We start from the raw sequence: 10,309 nt of genomic DNA, 5'->3' as shown, positions 1-10,309 counted from the left end.
GTCTCGAATTTATAAATTCCACAGACTGATTATACTATACTAAGTTCCTAAATCTACTTTTAAACACGTACTTTGACGCACTAACATCATCAAAAAGTCTACGCAATTGTCGAGTGGGTTGTTATAACCATAGGCAGTTCTTTGCCTTCTAATAAGAATAAGATCTCTCCACGGAGCTGACGGGAAAGCGCATCAAAATTGACGTTTCTTAAAAGTGACGGGCTGTCTACGTTGCTCATAATAAGGTCAAACATAAAAAGTCTTGCACGTTTTTTCCGTCTTAAATCTAATGTTTCTAAATTTATTAATTTGGGTTTGGATGGGTCATTCGATGGTAGCTGTCGAAGTGTGTATCGTACGAAGCTGCGTTGATGTCACTCCATGCGGATAATTTGAGTTGTGTGATGGGGCGACCATACACAGACTGCGTATTCCATTATGCTGCGAACAATCGAGCAGTATAAAGCTTTAAGCGCGTGAACGTCAGTGAAACCACTAGTGTTGCGACGAATAAATCCCAGTGCCGTGAATGCTTTTGCTGTTGTCGTTCTAACGTGTTCGTTGAATCGAAGTTTCCTGTCCATAATAACACCTAGGTCACGGATAGTTTGAACTCGTTCTAGGACAATCGAGTTGATTCAATATTCAAACTCGGTTTGAAATTGACGGTGCGAAAACGAAATAATCTTACACTTGCTAATGTTCAGTTCCATTCCATTTTCGATGCACCATAACTGAAGCTCGTCAATATCGGCTTAAAGAGCACAGCAGTCAAGAAACGATGAGATCACTTTGTACATTTTGAGATCGTCGACCGAGAGTAAGAGACGTGATTTTAAACGGTAGCTCAAATCGTTCACGAAGATAATAAACAGCAAAGGTCCCGATGTAATGGAAATGTAGTACGAGAACGTACTCCATTTATGCTGACAAGCGCATCCCTTCCGCTCATATAATCAACTGTGGCCGACTCGGCAGCTTCGAAAGTTCGATTGGAGTTCGTAGCTATGGAAGTTTCTGTAGCCGTTGCGGCTGTTGTGGCTTCCACAGTCACAGCTTAGTTCAGCTCCAGCTTTAAAACTTTGGTAAAAATTAACCATCCTCTACAAGTTAATGAAAATAAGGGCCTATCAGTGATTTTAATTAACACATGCGAATCAGACAAAAAAGTTTTGCGGACAATATGCTAGAGTCGCTCCAGAATGTTGAGCAAACAAACATTAAAAGTTACATCAAAACTGTAACTTTTTGTATTTTGCTATTATTTTCATTAAATACATACTTCCACATTCATATAGTATGATGGCTTTACAAATACTTAAAGGTTTCAATACCAACTGATTTTTACCCTTAGTCATAGTTATAGTTTTATAGAAATCAAAGAGGGGCGTTTTGGCCAGGTGGGGAGCATTATACCGTCTTACCCTATATCGGAGCCTTGAGTTACGGGACATCTCTCCATATATCGCAAGATTTAAATCACCCTGAATATTTAAAAGAAAACTGTCATGCAGTGTCTGTTTGACAGAAGATATGATGAATAGCTGAATGAATTTGGGGAACATTGAATTACGGAAGGGGCTACTTTTGCAGCTGTAGAGCTGAAGGACATTCTGGACGACCCGGAAAATCATAACGATGTTCGTTGAGATTTGGCTACAAAAATATATTCAATTGCATTTTTTTTTTCTAGATGCACAATGGCCGTTGAGATTACGAAAGTTAAAACCACCTACAAGAGTAACGACGACACTGGGGAACATGGTTTCGAATACCAACGCTTCCTTTCATATCTGTTGTACTTAAGGTTGATTCGTCAAAATCGAAGTTTCAATTTTTATTACGAATGGAAGGACGCAGGAAAGTTTGACGATGTAGCCTTTGAAATCAAACGAAACAACACGGTGGAGCATGGCTTCTTCATACAGGCGAAGCATACGAAGACGGAAGGATCAACAATTGATCACTGCCAATTGTTTCCCAAGGATGATAAACGGAGACGTGATGGTGATTTCAGTTTGTATAAGTATTTGAGATCTGATCTTAATTATCAAAGGACAAACCCAAATAAGAAAAAGAGCATCCTATTCACAAATCTGATTATGCAAGAAAATGCTGAGCTACTGGAATTAGTATCGATTGCCGCTTATAAGACAGACAAGATAACGGAAAAAATTCTACAAGTAATAGATCCAGTTCCAGCAAACCAACAAGCCAATCCAAGACATGTGGCATTAATACCGACAGGCAATGCTTGCAGGCTGCTTAAGGATTATACCAATCAGGAATTTTTGTCACTGAAGGACTCCATTGTTGATCTTTTCAAAAATAGTAAAATTTCCGATGCATTGAGCACTCATAAACATCTTTTGCGCAGAATTCTCATACAAACGCCAAAATATGTATCCTTCACTGATGATTTCAATGAGACAAACACAAATGAAGGCATAGGTAAACTATTCCGATCAATTGAATCAGCACTAGAAGTTAAGAGTGTGAAGACCTCTCCCAAAACTGAACTTTTTAAAACCTGGCCCAATGTAGATGAAAAATTTCTGCCAATAAAAAATTCTATTACACAGTTATTCAAGACTGGAGTTGTGCCTGATATATTGAAGGATTATAAAAATGCTTTGATGAAAATCATTGAAAAATCAGAACAAAGGCTATGTTTTGCGGAATCTTTCATTGCAAACAGTAAATTGTGCACGTTGTTGGAAAATGAATTGAAATCCTTGGAAGATGTTGTAATTACACCAAATGAGATGTTTCTTAAAGAGAAAAACGGCAGCCACAAAAGTTTGCCTAGGGGAGAAAATGAATTTCAGATTGTCGTAGATGCTTTAGTAGAGCTTTACAAGACAGGGATTGTTAAAGATGTCTTAAAACAATACAAAATTCCATTACATAAAGTGCTTGAAGAATCTGACGGAAACAAATACAAATTCAAAGAAAGTTTTATCATGTCGAATGTACTGTATAATAGTTTAGAAAAACAACTTGGAGATCTGAGCACGAAGGTAATCACTATCAACGAGACATTCTTAGACGGTCATGTTTCAAAGTCCGAAATTCTTAAGAATGGGAATGATATGCAACCGCTTGTAGACAATATCGTAGAACTATTTCGAACAGGAACTATTACTGAAATACTGGAAAATAACAAAAATGCATTGAGTAACGTTTTTGCTGAACCAAAGGGAGATGTAACATACAGATTCGCAAAATGCTTCTATGAACATTATGAACTATCGAAAATATCAGAGAACTTAAATAAGGTCGAGGTTACACCGGAAGATATGTTTCTTGATAAACATTTGCCAGAAGAAGGTGACGAGTTAGATTCACTCACAGAAGCTATAACACGGCTTTTTAGGCTTGGAACTTTTGATTACACATTGAAAAAATACGACTCTGAATTGACGTTAATTATTGAAAGGATTGATGATAATTTTAAGTTTAAGAAATCTTTCCTTGATAATTGTAAATTATGCAGAATCCTGGAAAGTGAGATGGGTAAACTAGATGGCTTTGAGACAATAGATTATGAAAACAAATTGTTGTCTGGAAAGGACTCAACACACAAAAACATTCCAACCGACAAAGCTGAGTTCAACTCATTTAAAGATGCACTGAAAGATCTTTTTAAAACAGGAACAGTAGAAACAGTCTTGAAAAAATATGAATCTTTGCTTTATGAAGTGCTACAAAAGACGAAAAAACAACACGGTCTGAAGTTCAAAAATACGTTCATTGCCAGCAATAAACTATGTCAGAAGTTGGAAGACCAGTTAGGGAATTTGGAGCAAGCTTCGGTCAATGCGAAAAAAGTCACAAAGAAGAAACAATTGCCATCAGAACGCAATGAGTTTGAGGTCATGAAAGAAGCAATCAGGGATCTATTCGAAACAGGAACGGTTGCTGATATATTGAAGGAATATAAAGGGGCACTCAATAAGATACTTGAAAAAACCGAAGATGGAAGAAAACTGAGATTCAAAACTAATAAAAACGCCGTTCTGTGTAAGTTGCTAGAAAATGATCTTGGAGATTTAAGTAAAATTAAGATCGTTTTACCCTCAATGCTTTTTGATATCAAAAACTCCAAATACAAAATATTTCCAAACGTTGACAACAATATTCTTCCGCTGACAAATGCCATTAAAAATTTGTCCAAAATGGGTTTAGTTGATAAAGTCTTGCTCAAGTATCAAACTCCTTTGCAGGAAATTTTGGTGAAAAATGTTGATGGCACAATGAAGTTTGCCTCAAATTTTGATAATCGTAATACAAATCATTGCATCAGGCTATTGCACGAGTTGTTGAAGGCGGATTCTATCGATTTGAGCTCGGTTATAAAACCAGAAAGACCAATATTCAAAACTTTTGCTCCGCCTTTTCTTGACACCGATGTAGAGCGGCTTAAACATTCTCTCACGAAATTGTTCACGACAGGCGATGTGGACGATGTTCTGATCGATTACCAAGTTGCTTTAAAAGATATTCTGCAGCAATGCTATGAGATTAAATTTTCGAAATCTTTCACCGCAACCAGTAAAGAGTTCAATATCGCATTACTTTTCAAGAAGCTCCAGGAAGAAAACATTAACTGCTCGGACAAACAATTTTCGGTTTATGTGAAAAAGCAAATATTAGACGACAGAATTTCTGGAGTAAGACCATTTCTGGAGGATATGCCACCTTACGTGGAGAAATCAGATGTTAAATTATTTTTCAAACAATTTATCTTATCGCACAGTCATCCGCATAATTTGTATTCGTTCGTGGTTGAAGAACTCCATTTGCATATGAAAACGTGGATGAGAACTGACATTTTTGGCAACTTGAGAGACGAAGACAGCAAGCTAGCCTTCGAAATATTTGAGGAAACTTTCAAAGAAGCATTAAAATATGGGACAAAAAGGAATGAGAAAAATATTTTGGATGAGAGATCGCTTGATGCTCTCAAAGGGAAGTTACAAATTGAGTTTAAGTCAAGATATCCAGAGTTGAAGGCTGCGTTGTACATCAATAGACAAATTAGGTATGACATTCCGACTTCTACAGAGTTTGATTTGGGTACAAATTTTCGAACAAAAAGCGATCAGTCATCGAACACACATACCAACCGTATTGGGGGAACCAAATTTTCAATATTATCGAATATGAGGTATGAGAAAGTATCTGATCAACAACTGGCAGAGGATTTGAAAGTCAACCTCAAGAATTATCAGTGCTTCATTTTGACTGCAGATCCTGGAATGGGCAAAACGATGCTTCTGCATTACCTCGCTCTTAAAATGCAGAATCTAGACATGGGAACGGTATTTTTAATTCATCTGGACAAAATACAGAATTCGTTTAAGGGAATAGCAAAAGACAAAGTGTTGAATACACTTCAACCAATTTTATCCCCTGACAACTTTCAACGCATTTTGAATGCCAGTAGTTTCAAGAAGCATGAACCAATCACGATGTTATTTGATGCGTTCGATGAAATTCACGCCGCTAGCAGGGATATTGTCATGGAATTGTTCAGAGTTCTATTGCAATCAAAGAGCATACGGCTTATAATCAGTGGCAGGAATCACGTCGAGCAGCCTTTGAGAAATGCTTTCAAGGCATTTAATTTGGAACCAGTCATGTTATCAATACAACCTTTGAAAGACGAAAGCCAAAAACAGATAATGAAAAGCACCTGGTCTGTGTTTGATCGTAATGAAAATCAGTTTAACAATTATTCTGAAACATTACTTGGCATTATTAAAGTCGTTATTCCGCTGTCAGTCAAACTCTTGGCTGAGCTCTTCAAAGAGAGGTTTGAACTTTTTTGCATGAAAAACACAGAGGATCAGAAAATTGAATTAGGCCGACTCGAACGGAATCGGTTTGAAGAGGTTAAAATTTATGAAATGTTTTTAAGTAACATTTTTAGAACGAACGGAACAGTTGGAAAATTTGATGAAAACGCCTCTTTATATGATCACTGTGTCCAAGGCAGATTCTACGAACATTTAATGCTGGCAATAACAACGCTTGACGTGATGGAATTAAACCACATTTTTAAAAATCATGGAAAACGAAAAATGTATGAAAATTTCCGCCAAAAGTGTCTTGACTCCTCTGAGAAGTCCATTCTTATTGAAATTGTGGAAGGAGAAATTAAATTCACTCATCAATCTTTTGGGGAATTTTTAATTGCAAAACATTTATTCGACAATCTTAACGATCACAAAACCCTATTGTCAGATATTTTTCGACGAAACGAAAATATTAAGAAAAATACTATGATGATGATAGAAAACTATTGTGTGGAAACAAGGGAAAGAAACAATGGAGATGAACAAATTTGGATCCAAGATCTTGAGGAAGTTTTTGAAGAATGTAAACAAATAGTGTTATTTGCGTGTGAGAGCAGTTGTCTAGAATTGGTGAAGTTTTTTCTCACAAAAAATAAAGAACAGTCAAAGAATTGTAAGGAATACGATGAAATGCTTCTTGTTGCGACTAGAAATGGAAGTTTCGAAATGTGTTCCCTCTTAATAAATGACTACAATTTCGATATCGACAAGCCACGAAATAAAACTCCTACAATCTGTGTTGCGGCTCGGAATGGACATACAAAAATTGTTGAGTTGCTTCTATCAAAAGGAGCTAACATCAATGCACAAGATGAAAAAGGTTTTACGCCTCTGCACTGGGCCGTCGAAGGAGGTCACAACGATTCAGTTTTTTTACTAATTGCTGACGGAGCAGATATTGAACTATCGGCGAGAGATGGCACAAAAGCAATGCATTCGGCCGCCCTAAATGAAAGAGTGGATGTTTTGAGCATATTTGTAGCCAAAAAGGTCGAAATTGATGCACAAGATGAAGAGGGTTGGACACCTTTGCACTGTGCCGCTCAAGAAGGTCACAATGATGCAGTGGTTCTGCTGATTGACAACGGAGCAGACATCGAACTACGGCAGAAAGATGGAACAAACGCAATGCATGTAGCTGCATACAATGGAAGAGTCGATGTTTTGAGGACTTTGATTGCCAAAAAGTCCAAAATTGATGCGCAAAATAAAGAAGGTTTGACGCCTTTGCACTATGCCGCTCAAAATGGTCACAACGATGCAGTGGTTTTGTTGATTGATAACGGAGCTGATATCGAATTATCGGCGTTTGATGGTACAAAAGCAATGAAATTGGCTGCCTTAAATGGAAGAGTGGATGTTTTGAGAACATTGATTGCCAAAAAGGTCGAAATTGATGCACAAGATGAAGAAGGTTGGACGCCTTTGCACTGTGCCGCTCAAAAAGGTCACAACGATGCAGTAGTTTTGTTGATTGATAATGGAGCAGACATTGAACTAGCACGGAAGGATGGTACAAAGGCAATGCATGAGGCTGCCTTAAATGGAAAAGTGGATGTCTTGACCACTTTGATTGCCAAAAAGGTCAAAATTGACCCACAAGATAAAGATGGTTGGACGCCTCTACACTGTGCCGCTCAAGAAGGTCACAATGAAGTATTGGTTTTGTTGGTTGAGGAGGGAGCAGACATTGAACTAGCACGGAAAGATGGTACAACGGCAATGCATGAGGCTGCCTTAAATGGAAGAGTGGATGTTTTGACCACTTTGATTGCCAAAAAGGTCAAAATTGACTCACAAGATAAAGATGGTTGGACGCCTCTACACTGTGCCGCTCAAGAAGGTCACAATGAAGTATTGGTTTTGTTGATTGAGGAGGGAGCAGACATTGAACTAGCACGGAAAGATGGTACAACGGCAATCCATGAGGCTGCCGTCAATGGAAGAATGGATATTTTGACCACTCTGATTGCAGAAAAAGCCAAAGTTAATGTACAAAATAAAGAAGGATCGACGCCTCTGCATTGGGCCGCCAAAGAAGGTCACAATGAAGCAGTGGTTTTGTTGATTGATAACGGGGCAGACATCGAACTATCGGCGTTTGATGGCACAAAAGCAATGCATTTAGCTGCCTTCAATGGAGATGTAGGTGTTCTAAAGACTTTGATTGTGAATAAAGCCAAAACTGATGCACAAACTAAAGATGGATGGACGCCTCTACACTGTGCTGCTCAAAACGGTCACAACGATGCAGTGGATTTGTTGATTGATAACGGAGCAGATATCGAACTACCGAAGAAAGATGGCAAAAAGGCAATGCATATAGCTGCTTCCAATGGAAATGTGGATGTTTTGAGGACTTTAATTGTCAAGCAAGCAAAAAATGATTCAAAAGATAAAAAAGATTGGACGCCTCTGCATTGGGCCGCCAAAGAAGGTCACAATGAAGCAGTGGTTTTGTTGATTGATAACGGGGCAGACATCGAACTATCGGCGTTTGATGGCACAAAAGCAATGCATTTAGCTGCCTTCAATGGAGATGTAGGTGTTCTAAAGACTTTGATTGTGAATAAAGCCAAAACTGATGCACAAACTAAAGATGGATGGACGCCTCTACACTGTGCTGCTCAAAACGGTCACAACGATGCAGTGGATTTGTTGATTGATAACGGAGCAGATATCGAACTACCGAAGAAAGATGGCAAAAAGGCAATGCATATAGCTGCTTCCAATGGAAATGTGGATGTTTTGAGGACTTTAATTGTCAAGCAAGCAAAAAATAATACAAAAGATAAAAAAGGTTGGACGCCTCTGCATTGGGCCGCCAAAGAAGGTCACAATGAAGCAGTGGTTTTGTTGATTGATAACGGGGCAGACATCGAACTATCGGCGTTTGATGGCACAAAAGCAATGCATTTAGCTGCCTTAAATGGAGATGTAGGTGCTCTAAAGACTTTGGTTGTAAATAAAGCCAAAATTGATGCACAAACTAAAGATGGATGGACGCCTCTACACTGTGCTGCTCAAAACGGTCACAACGATGCAGTGATTTTTCTGATTGTTAACGGTGCAAACACCGATTTAAAGTCTCCCCCAAACACACGCGAAGCGACAATCGTGACGCGATTCTATTGCTTGGCAACTGAGATTCTGTCGCCGTTGGTATGGAAGTGTAAATAAGTCTTTGCCTGCAGCGACCCAGCGATAGAATAGACCAATGCAAACTCTAACTTATTTATTTATTTATTATCAGACTAAGGCTGGAGTGGCCTGTGCTGCACACAAAAGTCTTCTCCATTCAGCTCGGTCCATGGCTGCACTTCGTCAACCACGCAGTCTGCGGAGGGTCCGCAAATCGTCCTCCACCTGATCGATCCACCTTGCCCGCTGTGCACCTCGCCTTCTTGTTCCCGTCGGATCGTTGTCGAGAACCATTTTCACCGGATTACTGTCCGACATTCTGGCTACGTGCCCGGCCCACCGCAGTCTTCCGATTTTCGCGGTGTGAACGATGGATGGCTCTCCCAACAGCTGATGCAACTCGTGGTTCATTCGCCTCCTCCACGTACCGTCCGCCATCTGCACCCCACCATAGATGGTACGCAACACTTTCCTTTCAAAAACTCCCAGTGCGCGTTGGTCCTCCACGAGCATCGTCCAGGTCTCGTGTCCTTAGAGTTCTACCGGTCTTATAAGCGTTTTGTAGATAGTCAGTTTGGTACGGCGGCGAACTCTATTCGATCAGAGCGTCTTACGGAGTCCAAAGTACGTACGAATTCCAGCCATTATGCGCCTCCGAATTTCTCTGCTGGTATCGTTATCGGCGGTCACCAGTGAGCCCAAGTACACGAATTCTTCAACCACCTCGATTTGGTCACCACCGATAGAAATTCGTGGTGGGTGGCTTACATTGACCTCTCTTGAGCCTCTTCCTATTATGTACTTCGTCTTCGACGTGTTGATGACTAGTCCAATCCGTTTAGCTTCGCTTTTCAGTATGATGTAGGCTTTCTCCATCCTCTCAAAGTTACGTGCCATGATATCGATGTCGTCGGCGAAACCAAATAACTGGACGGACTTCATGAAAATCGTACCACTCGTGTGAATATCAGACACATAAGACCATCACCTTGCCGTAACCCCCTACGCGTTTCGAAGGGACTCGAGAATGCCCCTGAAACTCGAACTACGCACATCACCCGATCCATCGTCGCCTTGATCAACCGTTTCAGTTTATCCGGAAATCCGTTGTCGTGCATTAGCTGCCATAGCTGGTCCCGATCGATTGTATCATATGCGGCTTTGAAGTCTATAAATAGATTTCTGCAATACCTGACCTATGGCGATCACCTGGTCTGTGGTAGAGCGTTCACCCGTAAATCTCGCCTGGTACTGCCCCACGAACTCTCTTGCAATTGGTGTTAGTCGGCGGCATAAAATTTGGGAGA

General features: G+C 39.8%; 1 protein-coding gene across 1 annotated transcript; it reads left to right on the top strand.

Annotated features, from left to right (window-relative positions):
- The first annotated feature begins 1,700 nt into the window (after positions 1–1,700).
- On the top strand, positions 1,701–9,041 carry LOC134213079 (ankyrin-1-like). Its single transcript, XM_062691650.1, has 5 exons — positions 1,701–2,183; positions 2,583–2,977; positions 4,760–5,621; positions 6,573–8,364; positions 8,461–9,041. The coding sequence occupies exons 1-5, from the start codon at positions 1,701–1,703 to the stop codon at positions 9,039–9,041; spliced, it is 4,113 nt and encodes a 1,370-aa protein (XP_062547634.1).
- The last annotated feature ends 1,268 nt before the right edge of the window (positions 9,042–10,309 follow it).

This window comes from Armigeres subalbatus, chromosome 1 (genome assembly GCF_024139115.2).
Source record: "Armigeres subalbatus isolate Guangzhou_Male chromosome 1, GZ_Asu_2, whole genome shotgun sequence".
Lineage (NCBI taxonomy): Eukaryota > Metazoa > Arthropoda > Insecta > Diptera > Culicidae > Armigeres > Armigeres subalbatus.
Note: the sequence above shows the minus strand (reverse complement) of the source record. Positions and strands in the feature narration are given on the sequence as shown.